The sequence below is a fragment of the Pecten maximus genome, chromosome 4, assembly GCF_902652985.1.
Source record: "Pecten maximus chromosome 4, xPecMax1.1, whole genome shotgun sequence".
NCBI lineage: Eukaryota > Metazoa > Mollusca > Bivalvia > Pectinida > Pectinidae > Pecten > Pecten maximus.
The window spans coordinates 32527540-32543538 of record NC_047018.1 but is presented as its reverse complement, the minus strand read 5'-3'; the positions used below and the strand labels follow the sequence as shown (position 1 = coordinate 32543538).

Genomic DNA, 15999 nt, shown 5'->3' with positions numbered 1-15999 from the left:
CATAAAAGTTTTTTTTCTTTCTTTCCTTTTTATGTTGTTTAATTACATTGACATACGTAGCCCTCCTTTGGTCCAAATAAGGAAAATACATTTTGTTTTTTGTCTGGTTAAAAAACGATTGAAATGTTTTCTTATAAAGCATTGTTCTTCTGTTTAAGGATCCGCTGTAAATGCTGTTTTGTCTTAATCAGTAAAATCAAAACGTCTTGATAAGAAAAAGCTCACTTGCTTCCTCTTCTCCGATCCGTTTCGGAATGGGTGAAAAGTGTCCGCTGTATCTTACTGCATGTGTTAGAGGCGACTCATTGTGAGTGCCCTTTAGGATCGGGGTTGGTTTCTTGTAAATGATCTGCTATCCCGTTAACAATACTAATTATGGTGATGTCGTTTCTGTCTACTCTTTCTTTCTGTAATTTCTTCTGTTTGTGTCAAATTTCTCCATTATTTCTCTATAACATAGGTTTTAGTTTGGTAAACGACAAATGTTTTCATTGTGAGTAAGAACATTTTTTTCTTATAGTGATTTAGACTTTTTATCGTGTAAGCAAATAAGTTATAGATTTGTTTGTTTAAAATTTGAAAAAGAATCGTCATCATACGATGGACTTTAATGAGGTAAATTCGAAATAACATTTCAATCTCGAATTTCAATTTTTGGATGGTCATTGCTAATTTGATCCATTGTTCAGCCGCAGTGTCCAATTGAATTGAATTTCACTCTACCCGCCACTAAAAATATTTTTTATGTAATAGGCCCAACCACTTTGACCCTTTACAATATTTCTAGAACAAGTGCTCAGACCTCCAACACAATTGTAAGCTCTATGCTCCACAATTAAAAGTTACTCCTGCAAAGTTAACATCAGTTCCGCAGAACTATCAGAATGCAAACTCCTAAAACACACACATTCAACAAATAAACTCACTTGACATGTATTTGAAGGCCGTTTTTAAATTATGATAGATGTTATCGGACATTTAACAGTGAAACGTCAAAACCATGATATCTTCTTACTGTGACCAGGCATTTCGGGAACACAAAAGGCTACGTGCTACTATGGGAAAGCCACACCAGAACACGGATAAATAACAACAAAGTATAAAAAATACTTGACACGCTGAGAAATATTCTAGCCTAGAGGATACCAACATGCTCGTACTTATATATTGAAACACGATGGAGAGAAGATGAGACACAATGCTGGATCCCTTGGGAAATAACGGTATCTTATAGCTGTATCTTAACAGCAGTGGAGATTGATGATGTGGGCTACCTCGCCTGCTGGTCCTGCGTGTATGTAACGTTATCGTACAACAGCAATATACTGTGTTGTGATGCTAAAGGACAATTACAAAATGGTGTTACATAACAATGCCATGACGCAATGTCGTGAACAATTTACATAATGAACGTGATTCCTACCTTATTTTTTTGTATATCAGATCGTGGCAAGATGGAATTGCTATTGATTCCCCGGATGTTGTACATCTTATTGTATTGTATATGTAAAGTATAACATTAAATAGTATTAAGAGGCAAACAAATCGGAAATTGGACATGGAAAACTAGGACACAAGAACGGGAAGATACTAAAATAAAAAAAAAAAAATAAGACCCCTTCTCCAAAACCAATCATCTTAGCATGGGAATTTATTCAACAAAGCATATGACCCGTCCCTCCTTCAACAAGTGTTACTATAGCAATATATATCAGGGCATCTTTTGTCTGACCACTCGCATCCAGAAAAAGTTAACTTGTATTTCCCTGGAGTGTGCAGTAATCTTCGTTCAGGTGTTTATGAGTGTTTATTTGTATGCTTTTAATTACTACAGCATAAGATACCAAATTGTTCTTACGTCGTGTTACTTCACTTGCAAAAAAAGTTAATTTATCCCCTTACCACCCAATAATCCTCAAATCCACGGTCGTGACAATAGTTTAATTATAATTCTGTCAATATATTCCCATGATAGTAAATTTGAATTAAACACTACTTTGTTTTCCACTGGAAAATAAAAACAATAATTGGAATTTGTCCGTTTTATCATTCCTTGGTTTTTATTAATCTGAAGGGAGAGATGAAACGCAAATTTTCAAATTACAAAACATTGACTTAAAAATGAGTAATGGTTCAGAGAATTCTGGAAAATCTGATTACAAAAATGCCAACGCAACGGTTTCTCGTATCTGCAAGTTGTTGTTTATGTTATTCTAATAAAGTAGACAATTAGATTCATTGTTTATTCTAGCATGTTTTGTCCAAAAAGTTTTTTCCCCCTGTTATATATTAATATCAAAAATGTGGATATAATTGGCATAGGATTTAAAACCTACTCACAGAGAATATTCCTTGTTTTGTTATTTTCATATGACGATATGGAACAGACATCTTTCATTTCACCGAATCTCTGAACTAAATAGAACAAAGAATGTGCAAAAAGACATAAATCTTATGTTAACGAATGTAATATTCTGTTTATAACATATCCATACCTGTTTAGAGACATCACAATATATGCAATCGAATGTCAATGTTGCCATAACATGTACCTGCATGCTCTTTTGAGGAATGAGAATTTGACGAAAATGTTACGTAAATCGTGAGCCATTGAAAATTGATGCATATCTTACTTTGTATGAATAAAACTCATGCTTAACATTTCTTCTTATCAAGCAGTATTACCGACAATGTACGAGATATATCTATCATATGAATCAAAATTGAATGATCAAGGAATTACAAAAAAATGAATGCTCTCTTGTCCACACGCATGTCATCTGTATTGAAGAGGTTGATTTGGGAGAGTTTGTATAAAATGCCAATTTGGTATTTTTCTGTAATGGGTTAAATGTGCTTGTCTTAACAAATCAAGTGTTGGAGAATATTAAAATAAGCTTCATTTTGAAGTAGTTATATACCCTCATTTCACCAGAAGTGTCAGCTCATTTTACTTTATGAAATAGATATCTTACTGAGAAGGAGGGGAGATCTTAATAATTTGAACATTTCTAATGCAAAAATGTATATTGGTTCATATCGATCCCTTTGAAGAATACTAACTCGACACATCGACTTGAATTTCTTTGAATTTGATTATTAACTATAATAAACCATTAGATAGCATACACGGATATATGAACGATCTTAAGAACTGAACCTTTAACTATTTGAGCTGAAGCTTGATGTGTATCTAATACAAGCGTCTTGTACCGGTGTTTTATGGTTCTGAATGACTGGATTTTCTATTGGCAGTAAACAATACCAAATCAAATCAAACCGAGAATCTACCACCATTTACCCTGAGCAACATGACGTCCTTTAGAGTGTTATAATTATCCAACACTATATCATGGACATGAGAGTACATATCGACAATGGATAATCAATAGATACTCCTGGACAGGAAGATTAATATTTTTATGTGTTTTGGGGCTTCTCTCTTTTGTAACTACAGGAGAAAATATATCACACGAAACCATCGTGTGACATAAGAGGTCGTTGAAATGGTCTGCAGCTTTTATCTGATATCCTGTCGATTCTTGTCCTGGTCGCCCACCATTTCACTGTTTCACCGTGTTATGGCCTTCAATGATCTTATCGTGTCACAGGGAAGATTAAATCATACAGATACAAGTAAGTGACGGCAATTCTGTCCTTGTCTGGTCCTTTTACGGGACTAACGAAAACAACACTCCATATCCATAAATGTTAAGAATTCGTTAGAAAAAAGTGAATGTCGCCTTGTAACATAAAAACAAATGCAAAACCCGATGAAACAGAACAACATTTTTTCGGGTAAGTCGATATAGGTTTCCTTGTTATATATGTAATCCCTTCGGCACAGACAGATAAAACTTATACATATAATTAATTCAGAAGTAAAGTTAGAATGGAAATGTATAAAAATAAAAGATCTCAACAGCTAAAACATATAATTAATCCAGAAGTAAAGTTAGAATGGAAATGAATAAAAATAAAATATCTCAACAGCTAAAAAAGCTTCATTTTCTATTGCAGCTTTATATGGAAATTCCCTTTGAAGCAAATTAATTAAAGTGAAAATCAGGCATGGCGTCAACTGGTTTAAATGTTTTGATTGATTAGTTTTTGTTTGAATGTCTATTGTGAAATGACAGCCATACACGACATAGGGAGATGAAGTTTTACAGCGTGTTATAAGAGGAGAATATGAGACACCTCTCATGATTTGACTTTTTCTCTTTCATTTCGTGACCTGTTATTGACTCGGAAGCGACATAAAATGTTGAATTATTGCGGCAGTAGTTTAGTTTCCTAACTGCCAGATTCATTCTATGTTATTTCCGACCCTTTAAGCGTTGTACCCAGTGCATGATGATCGTAGAAAGCGACTAAAGGCGATCACCTTGAAGATCAGGGGTTCTTGTGCAACCTATACATAAATGTCTTCTTTTTCACAGAAAACAATCAATATATCTTTTTTTTAATGTATTGTGTATGTACCAGCATATTGTGTATTTATACATATTTTGTTTGATATTTCGTTTTATGCTCTCGAGTTGTTGGCCCTTATAACCTGTCAAGTGTTGACGTACAGTTAAAAAATTAATAATATTATATATTGAAAAGACGATGTTCTGCAGTAAATCGTTTTGCGATATTACTTCCGATCGGAAAAGAAGAAAAATTTATGCATGTATTTTTTATATTTCAAACTTTACGTAGTAATTTGGATTTCTATGTATCTGTTATTTGACATCATTTATAAAATTAATCGTACTTTTGTTGTTACTTTTAGACCATGCGGCCCTTGTGCAGAATGAATCCAAATATGACTCGCTGAGTCTACAAGACGAAACAGATGCGTTGACGTCATTATCCCAGAATGACGTATATTCGAACCTCAACACGTGTGATGATTCTATCACGTATACCGAGAGTTTGGAAGTGGACGTCATCTACTCTGCTCCGCCCCTTCAGGACTTATACCGTTATCACGTATTCTTTTCGCATTCTCCTGAGGATCAATCATGGGTTTTCGATATCGTAACGAGGCTCCAATCAGAGCCTTACAATTACAGGTGCTACTACAGTGGCGGGAATTCCAACGGGCCACAACCAAAGTTTTTACCAAACGAACTTTGTGCTGCCATGTTGAGCGAACGTGTAGTTGTGGTTCTCACGAGGCATTACGTGAAGTCAACGTGGTTTGAATTCCAGGATGTACTTCAAAATTTGACTCAATGTAGTCTATACAGACAACGCATGCTCACTGTCTTACTTAGGGAATGTTCCATACCAGAACCACTTCAGAATCTAGGATTTCTGGATGCTCGAGAGAGTGATTTTTTCAGGTGTTTAGTTCGCCATTTAAAGAGTGGTAAGTACGTTTGAGATTTTCAAAACAAACTTGTACACTGTTGAATTTGTATTCAAATTCGAAAATTAATATCAATTATGTTTTCGATTAACCTCACAATGCCAGAAATATGTAATGTTTTGATGATAACAAGAAATTATGACTACTTACTTATTAAGAAATATCTCCCTTCCAGTCGCTTTATCAAGCATTCCCCAATGAAAACTACCTACATTTTTTCGCGAAATAAAAAACATGTAAAATGAAATAAGTCACAGTATTGATCGTTATTATATTACAGATGTTCTTTAAATCTTGATATATTTGACTTCCTGCTCAAGAACGAACACAATCTGAGTTTTTTTGTTTTTTTGTTCTTTATTTTTACTCTTTTTCTTTTTTTTTTTCTTTATCATTGGCCAATAAAATATTGAACATGTATTCCATATTCATAATATTACGTGTTTTCTAAATTTTCTTATTGATTGCCAAATTCGAACTCGAACGCTGTGGGTTTTTTTTTTTTTTTTTTTTTATAAAGCTTTTGTCATTCATTCATAATTGACATTTTCAACTTCAGCAATTTTCTGAAAACCTAATATTCGTAAAACGTCAAGACCATCCATGTGATACTGACGAAGCCATGTCGTGGGTAGTGTTACAAGTCATGCCACAGAGCACATGACATGTGAGAGTATTGCATGCAGAGCATCAATATTAAGGCATTTTACAAAATCTTTAGCGCCAACATTAATAACAGCCTGTTAAAGCATAGCGTGATGCAACCCACGGGTGACACGCGCGCTCCGTGTACGGAAGACCACATGTACGGCTTTAATATAGCCCTGTGTTACTCTAATCCCAGAATTTGAAGATCTCAGCACACCTCCATATACATGTTGTTTCGACAGACATTATCAGAACGATTACGTAAAATTTAGGCTTTCTGTAATTTATAAGGGTTCGTTATGTCCAAATTACTAGTTTGTGTTGATACCTTAAACGAGTTGGAACCTAGTGTTATAAAATGTACGGGTCGCCGTACAGTCCTATTACTCAATTAAAACAAAACCTTAAAATTACATGTCAAAAATACTTTTTTACCTTTTGAACATTTTGTTTACTCTGTCTTTGGTGATTTTTAAGTGTTTCATTACAGTCTTCCCATCTTTTCCCCCTTAAAGGATCATAATATAGACATAAAACAAAACGATGATGAATGATATAGGCAATGCAATATAGTGGGTACAAAGTTCCTGTCCCTTTGGACGGTATATCTTTTATCATTATGGGATGGCGTCTTTTAATACTTACACAGCATCTAATGCTATCTATTTGTTAAATGGGGTGGATATTACCATCCTAAACATGTAGACTGTATACTGGTATCGTATGTCCAAGTCTGTTCTATTTCGCCATAATTTCTCTCTGTGTTGTTTTGGTTATGTCCTTTGACCTTGTCGATAGGACGTTAAACGAATAAAACCAAACCAAACCTTGGGCAACATACTTTACCCTAATTGCTCTGGATGGCATATGACTGACCTCCCGTATGTTTGTATTAATGAGGTGGTCGCGGTGGCCGAGTGGTTAAGGTGTCCTGACACTTTATCACTAGCCCTCCACCACTGGGTTGCGAGTTCGAAACCTACGTGGGGCAGTTGCCAGGTACTGACCGTAGGCCGGTGGTTTTTCTCCGGGTACTCCGGCTTTCCTCCACCTCCAAAACCTGGCACGTCCTTAAATGACCCTGGCTGTTAATAGGACGTTAAACAAAAACAAACAAGTATTAATGAGGTGGTCACCAACTGCTACAAGGAGACCCCGCCTCAAAATGACCCTGCCTGTTAATGGGGCGATAAACTTAGTCATAGCGAAACAATTTTTTATCCAAAATGTGTAATTCTCTTGACTATATTTAGTACTTTTATAGCTCGATTTGAGCTTACGTGCCGACTGTCTGTCATTGTATGCTGTTACGATAGAGATATATACCTGTTGACAGTCTTGGTAGTCCTGATAAGAAAATGTAATATGTACTCCATATTCAATCGGACATAATGGACACAGCTAGTTAACTATCACCACCATCATCCAGCAGGATTAAGTAAGAAAGCGTGTTACTAATAAATCGTTCTACGCCGACATGGACAAGCCTGAGTGTTTCTCCGTGTCGATGAGGCCCACTCCGTTATATCACTGCGCCGGTGATAAATGTGATTTACTAAAACAGTTAACGAATATGTTACCGCCTCCAATTAGATTAGCTATCATCTTGATACATTGGTATGTCAATTGTCGTATCAACAGCGATATATAATAAAGGTCGTTTACAAGGGAAGAGAGGAATCTGATTTTATGTTACAGCAGGTAACAGGCAGTTAACATGTATACCGTTTATTTGTATATTTGGCAGACTACACAATGTTTTGTTTTGTATATATATTATATATATATTGACTAATGATTCGTTTGGTGTGATTTTGTATTGTTTAACGTCTGATCAACACGTAATGTCATTTAATGACGACCTTTCATTTTTGATGTATCATTAATTTAGATATGATATATTATATTATCTTGAATTTTCATAATATCAGTTGAATGTGTCTCTAAACAAAATGTTATCTGTGGAATATTCCACAACACCAAGTGGCTATCAAATCAGATATTAATTTAGGACAATTGTCTGTTTTCATTTTTCCATGCATTCCATAATAAAACATGAAGGTCTTGATATTCATTTATTCAGTCATGGCGTCTATCATAATTTATGATTTAGTGATATAAATGGGACACGTATTAAAATAGATGAATCCCTGTGTGTATAAGAATGCGCGATAGAGGTATGAGTGATGCATTTGGGGAATATTCATCTGACAAGCCTCTGGCTGAATAAAGAAGTAAGAAAGAGACATTAGGGATATATGCATATAAAAAGTATTAAATTAATTTGTCTCATGGTGAATATATCCATATTGCAATTCAATAGACCAATTCGTTTCAAAGTTCATTGCCTTCGACAGCGATGAACCGTTTAAAATAAATTGCTCTCGGGTGCTTCCTTTACTGTGTGTTTGTTATTACGTGTGCTACTGAAGGATGATCAATGTATAACTAGTTACGAGTTAATACTACTTTCGTGCGCATTTGTTTGGTGTAAGAACAATGAATGGTATAAATACCACGCCGACATATTAGCAAGAACACGTATACAATAACTATAAGGTTTTGTTCTATTTATCTTTCTGGATATAATTTCTTCTTTCGATTAAGCGTAACTTTTCTTTGTTGACTGATGGGAATGATAGTGTTCGCCATGGTTGCTGACGTGAGTCGCGTAACCGTTAATAGCGAGTGTTGAGTATATGCAGAGATCATGTCGGTAGTATTAGTAGGGAGCACCAGATCGCGGTAGGTATTATCGTAAGTGCGTCATACAAATCATAAAAGATTAATAATAAAAATCATCACTCTCAAAATACCAGGATTAATCTTACAAAATATCGATACGAAACACAACTCTTCAACATACTACGAGCATAGGCATACCAAAGGGAACCGTCGCAGCAGAAAATTTGATGAAACAGACAGGAAATGACGTCATCTGCATGGATGTACATAATGTAGATTAAAGAAGCTCGATAAGAATTAGAAAATCATGTCAGCTCTGTAAGCAACTAAGGTTCATTGTGTTATGTTGTCACGTGAAAATTTAATGAAAGATGGTTTCTCATGGTGATATTAAGTATGAAGGATGTAATAGATAACAAACTAGAGAGAGGTATATGTTGTATTTTGATAAGTTTATGTATAACGGCAGTGCTAGAATACAGTTCGGAATCGCGGGGATCTTTTCCTCGTTACGAATAAAACATTTTAATGTCTTTTTGATATAAACTTTCAAGTTGACAGCAAAGCAAGGCAAAATTTTAATTAAACGACATCGACAATCAACTTTGTTAAAAGTTTGGGTTTTTTTCGATCTAGAAATAAAACAAAAAAGATCGTTTTGGTATTTTGGATGTAAAATCTTTCATGCTTGGCTAGATTCAGTTTCGACAAAAAAATCAAAAATAAGTTACATCAACTTATATAAATCACTTCTGGTGACTTGTATGGAAGCACACATGTGGTCTATATATATGATAACACGCATGCATGTATGAGGACACGTTGGTCTGTATGTATGATGACACGTTGGTATGTATGTATGATGACACGTTGGTATGTATGTATGAGGACACGTTGGTATGTATGTATGAGGACACGTTGGTATGTATGTATGATGACACGTTGGTCTGTATGTATGATGACACGTTGGTCTGTATGTATGATGACACGTTGGTCTGTATGTATGATGACACGTTGGTCTGTATGTATGATGACACGTTGGTATGTATGTATGTATGTATGATGACACGTTGGTCTGTATGTATGAGGACACGTTGGTATGTATGTATGATGATACGTTGGTCTGTCCGATGAGGACGCGTTAGTATGTATGTATGAAGACACGTTGGTCTGTATGTATGAAGACACGTTGGAATGTATGTATGAAGACACGTTGGTATGTATGTATGAAGACACGTTGGTCTGTATGTATGAAGACACGTTGGTATGTATGTATGAAGACACGTTAGTCTGTATGTATGAAGACACGTTGGTCTGTATGTATGAGGACACGTTGGTCTGTATATATGAGGAAAAGTAGCAGGTGACTCAATACCTCTTCACAACTGATTTGGAAATAAAATCTTTATGGAAAGACAAGGATAATATCAACCGCGACATCGAACCACCTATTAACTCAATTTCCAAATAGTAATTTGTATGACTTTTTTGTTGTAGAGGGACTGCCGAGGAGTTCCGAGTCTTTCAGTAGTGAGATGAGCTGCATTCTGTATTCCCCTACGAGTAAGTGACTTTCTCCTTATCATCCGGCAATTATAGGTGACTTATTCTGTCAAAAATGAATGACATAGCAATAATGAATTCATCACCAATTCATGAACTGGTCAAAACCATTAGGTTAGTGACTTATTACACTAGGATAACATGTAATGGAAGATGTCTTTTGTACAATCCAGCTTTGTAATATTGTGTAAATAAACAACAGTGCATCTTTTTTTTTATTTGAAAGGAAATCACCAACAGTACGTAACAGAAACTGTCACCGCTGTATGATGGTATACAGTCTAATCTGTGTTGCTTTATTATTTAGACATAGAGAATGGACAACTTCTGGCCACTGTCCAGATAGATGTGGTTGGCCGCTGGAAGGCACAACTCGTTTGCAGGGACGATGACGACGTACCCACTCCTCTTTGTTGCCATGGAGTCAGCGTGAGTACACCATGAGCGGTGATAACAATTGAAAACAATGGAAATGACGCTTTGTCGATATCGCAAAGCATTGTTCAATGTTAAGTTATACAGTACAGACAAATAGTAATATCGAAAATTAGTTACAATCGTAATAGTATGTTGTATTATATATGAACATTCCCATGATTTTGTCGTTGTAGTTTAGATTGCTTCTTACTGCAAAATCGTGCAACGCAAATTGTCTATCGACTATCCGCTTCATTAGACCATCTCGCTACATTTCCCTCCCGGATATATCCTGTAATTTAAATTACTTGTATACATGGTTAGCTATATATGAAGAGCATGTCTCTTAACCAAGAAGCGCCAGTGGTTATTTCCTCTAATAATCACTCCAGTGTAGTTATTCTCGGCATCTAGAAACAAGGCGACGATGCAGTCAAACTACCCCTCCTGATAGACAATGTTAACTTACGAAGGAATATATAATGACACCCAGGATAGCATTACCTTGTACGACAGGGGAGACTTGTTTATATTAGATAACGTTTGTATGTCACTAGTAACGTGAACTGGCAAAAACAATATAATGGCATTGGTTTCGGCTAATTACTGCTGATTTATTATTGAATTTAAAATGTATTGCTCCCCTCACGAGATTCGTGGACAGACTATATTATTATCTGATGTTACAGTAAGAGGTGGCTAGTGTAGGACTGATGTTTCAGAAAGAGGTGGCTTGTTTAGGATTGACGTTTCAGTAAGAGGTGGCTAGTATAGGACTGATGTTTCAGTAAGAGGTGGCTAGTGTAGGATTGACGTTTCAGTAAGAGGTGGCTAGTGTAAGACTGATGTTTCAGTAAGAGGTGGCTAGTGTAGGATTGATGTTTCAGTAAGAGGTGGCTAGTGTAGGATTGATGTTTCAGTAAGAGGTGGCTAGTGTAGGATTGATGTTTCAGTAAGAGGTGGCTAGTGTAAGACTGATGTTTCAGTAAGAGGTGGCTAGTGTAGGATTGATGTTTTAGTAAGAGGTGGCTAGTGTAGGATTGATGAATCAGTAAGAGGTGGCTAGAATAGGACTGATGTATCAGTAAGAAGTGGCTAGTATAGGATTGATGTTTCAGTAAGAGGTGGCTAGTGTAGGATTGATGTTTCAGTAATAGGTGGCTAGTATAGGACTGATGTTTCAGTAAGAGGTGGCTAGTATAGGATTGATGTTTCAGTAAGAGGTGGCTAGTGTAGGATTGATGTTTCAGTAAGAGGTGGCTAGTGTAGGATTGATGTTTCAGTAAGAGGTGGCTAGTGTAGGATTGATGTTTCAGTAAGAGGTGGCTAGTGTAGGACTGATGTTTCAGTAAGAGGTGGCTAGTGTAAGACTGATGTTTCAGTAAGAGGTGGCTAGTGTATGATTGATGTTTCAGTAAGAGGTGGCTAGTGTAAGACTGATGTTTCAGTAAGAGACGGCTAATGTAAGACTGATGTTTCAGTAAGAGACGGCTAGTATAGGATTGATGTTTCAGTAAGAGGTGGCTAGTATAGGATTGACATTTCAGTAAGAGGTGGCTAGTATAGGATTGACGTTTCAGTAAGAGGTGGCTAGTATAGGATTGACGTTTCAGTAAGAGGTGGCTAGTATAGGACTGAGGATTGACGTTTCAGTAAGAGGTGGCTAGTGTAGGATTGATGTTTCAGTAAGAGGTGGCTTGTATATGATTGACGTTTCAGTAAGAGGTGGCTAGTGTAGGATTGATGTTTCAGTAAGAGGTGGCTAGTATAGGATTACAGTGTAAAAATACTTTCGTGTCTTCTCATTTTGTACCACGTGACATTATCGTGACTTTACGTAGATCTAAATTTCGTCCATAAAACAGGTGACGTTTACCTTTCATCAACTAATCCTCTTGCTACTTTACATTGAACCAATCAGATTTGGTTGTTGTGAACCTGAAGCAGTATCTATATCATTTTATCACTATTACTATTTATTTTTTTCGTTGTGTCCATCTAGTTATTCGTCTCCTTGTGTGACCTTGTCAACACCAAACAAAATGAGTTTAAAAAAGCATGCGTTATGGTACTTTGTTAATTGGTGTTCACTGCGGAGGATCATGAATTGTCAAAGCTGACAATCGTATCAATAAAAACAACAGTAATAGAAAATGGAATAGAAATATTGGGTTGGGACTGATTCACCACGACTGACATTATTCTATGGGGACTAAATGGGATTTATAATGTATCGGTTCCGACGAATTTCAAGCCAATGAAAAATAGATTGAACAAATTTCTATCAGAAATGGTTTAGGGCCGTCAGAAAATGACAACTGATTGCGCACTACACATTATTCCGGTGGCAGCGCTGAAAGCGTTCCCTTCGTAGCGTAGACGGAATTTGGCAGGCCGGATGACAAATGAGTAACATGGAAATACATTTTAAGACGCTGAACAAGCCATTCTCAATCAGTGGCAGGATTCAGCAGAAAACCTTGGACATGCTGTAGCTATGATATTGGAATGCAATCGGGAAAACGCTGACAGAAATAGGATGTTGACATTTTCCTGTTTCCGACCAAATTACGTAAATCAGGATGACGCATATATCAACAAAAATAAGCCTACGTCTGGTCATATACACGCGGATTGTTGTTGACGTGGATGGTTTTAAACATTTCCTACGTCTGTTTGTGATAGTTTTGAATTCGGCGAAATATCCTCTCCTATAAATCTTTACATTTTAAATATAACCCAATAAACAAACTAATGAAAGTATGATGTTACTTATTTTAACAATCTGTGATAGAGATTAATTATATTTGATACAAAATATCAAATATTTTATCCCTAAGAAGTCGACTTTCTTACCCTACGTGATTAATTACATATTTTTATAACAATAAATAATCTAGGATAAAGACATCTCTTTTCTTTAATGTTTCAAACGGTTATGTCTATGCCGTATTTCTTGATTCCTATAATACAGTTCGGTATTTTTCAGGCGGGTGGTAGCTGTAAGTTTATCCATGATAAGGCTATATATGTCAGGTCTACTAAAGCAGAGATACATTTCACCAGGCCCATCTTTGACAATCATTATAGACAGGAAGGTCATAAGGTCTGGCAGGGTTTCCGCTCTCTTCTCATCAGTATTTATGTGTCTGGGCAAGCTATATAAGGGACAGTTAAGAAATTTTATTTCTACTTTTACTTGTTTATTAATCAAGTATTCAATTAGTAGATAATTTGTTTTGGTCTTAAAGCTCTGCATTAAAGGTAATTCCTAAAGGCAACATTGACTTCTTTTTTTTACATTATTTGACATATATTAAACTATTACATTTGACAAAAACCAATGTAGTATGATATCAATGTCTTTACAAGAAGAATGCGTCTTTTACCATTTCGGAACACATGTCGTTAATCTATTGATGTTCCATTTTTCTAGAAACAAAACATATTTAAAAACGATATATATCAATATATATTCATTAAAATGTATTACGTTTTTCTGTTTCTGTAGTGTTATTTTCAAATGGTTGTTGCTTGCTGTTTAATATTTTAAATAAATCAATTCATAGGTAAATGTACAACAATACACATCTACAATAACAAAAAAGAAAATCGACATTATAACGAAACTATGATTCCAACTCAAAAGCTAAATATGCACAAATTTATAGATTAGCACGGAAACCCCTGATTATTTAATTGGTTTATTACTCGTTGTTTTTTCATTAAAATGTCATCCACATCTATTTTATTTACTGAATACGTATATATTGTGTCTGCTATCACTCATATAGTAAATGATATAGACAACATAGTAGACGTCCATTTTCAAAACCATATCTTGATTTATGGACATGCAAATGTACAAACATGTCATGTTTCATAGTCACGATGAATGTTACCCCGGTTACGACTAATGATTAGAATTTTGTTTCTTAGTAAGACTTATAAATTAAATTAAAATTTGAAGTGTTGTCATCTCGACTGGCTATACAAAAATGGAATGGCTTTGTATAACATTGTTTAACCTGCTTTCAACATCTATGGTCATTTAAGGACGGCCTTCCCATGCGTGCAAGATGTACTCGTGTGATGATCGTGTGATTTTTGGGAGGCTGCGATGTGTTCATGTGACGAGCGTGATATTTTGGGAAGCTGTGATGTTTTCGTGTGATGAGCGTGAGATTTTGGGAGCTGTGATGTATTCGTGTGGTAAGCGTGTGATTTTTGGGAGGCTGTAATGTATTCGTGTGATGAGCGTGAGATTTTTGGGAAGCTGTGGTGTATTCGTGTGATGAGTGTGTGATTTTTGGGAGGCTGTGATGTATTCACGTGATGAGCGTGTGATTTTTGGGAAGCTGTGATGTATTCGTGTGGTAAGCGTGTGATTTTTGGGAAGCTGTGATGTATTCGTGTGGTAAGCGTGTGATTTTTTGGGAAGCTGTGATGTATTCGTGTGGTGAGCGTGTGATTTTTGGGAAACTGTGATGTATTCGTGTGGTAGGCGTGTGATTTTTGGGAAGCTGTGATGTATTCGTGTGCTAAGCGTGTGATTTTTGGGAAGCTGTGATGTATTCGTGTGATGAGCGTGTGATTTTTGGGAAGCTGTGATGTATTCGTGTGATGAGCGTGTGATTTTTGGGAGGCTGTGATGTGTTCGTATTTGCCTCCTTGTGATAGCGCAGAAGTGATGTCGGCTTTAAAGTACTACCGCACTCGCGCATATTCAGCAATCATCCCATCGGGTCACATTGTACTGACAACGGGCGAACCGGTCCCATTCCTTGACAACATTCACTTCAACATGGACAGATAACGTCTTTTTTTCAAGTCAATATATATACGAGCATGCACGCCTACATTTACATTTTTATATAAATAAATATGTTTCGGTGAACTTCAAATTCCAAAAGTATCGACCTGTCAATGTCTATAGGTATAATGACGGGATCTATTAGACACTGTTTATGTATGAGCTTTAATAAATCACGAAAGCTTGATTTCGTTGCTTACTTGTGTGCTTTCTCGTGTCGTATCGGTGAACTGAATCAGTATGGTGTTTTTATACTCCCAGTAACGAAGTTAGGGGCGGTATACTGGAATCGGCCTGTCTGTCTGTCCGTCTGTCGTCCCATAATCTTATCCGTACAACTCTTATTAAAGTACTGTTCCGATGACAGCAAAACTTTGTATGCATGGTCAGTATAACATGTAGTCGTGTACCCGATTATTTTATTTTTTTCCATAATGCATTTGTTTCAAAATGGCCCCCGGCTTCTGATTGATTGAGACTTGTTCGGAAATGTCATGAAGTTGTGCATAGA

General features: G+C 36.1%; 1 protein-coding gene across 1 annotated transcript in view; it reads left to right on the top strand.

The window, feature by feature from the left end:
• The window catches only part of LOC117325863, an 84145-nt gene that overhangs the window by 56191 nt on the left and 11955 nt on the right, over positions 1-15999 (top strand). The window contains exons 3-5 of the mRNA XM_033882360.1: positions 4781-5362; positions 10193-10258; positions 10566-10687. Coding sequence (XP_033738251.1) covers positions 4781-5362; positions 10193-10258; positions 10566-10687 — 770 coding nt within the window. The remainder of the gene's footprint in view (positions 1-4780; positions 5363-10192; positions 10259-10565; positions 10688-15999) is intronic.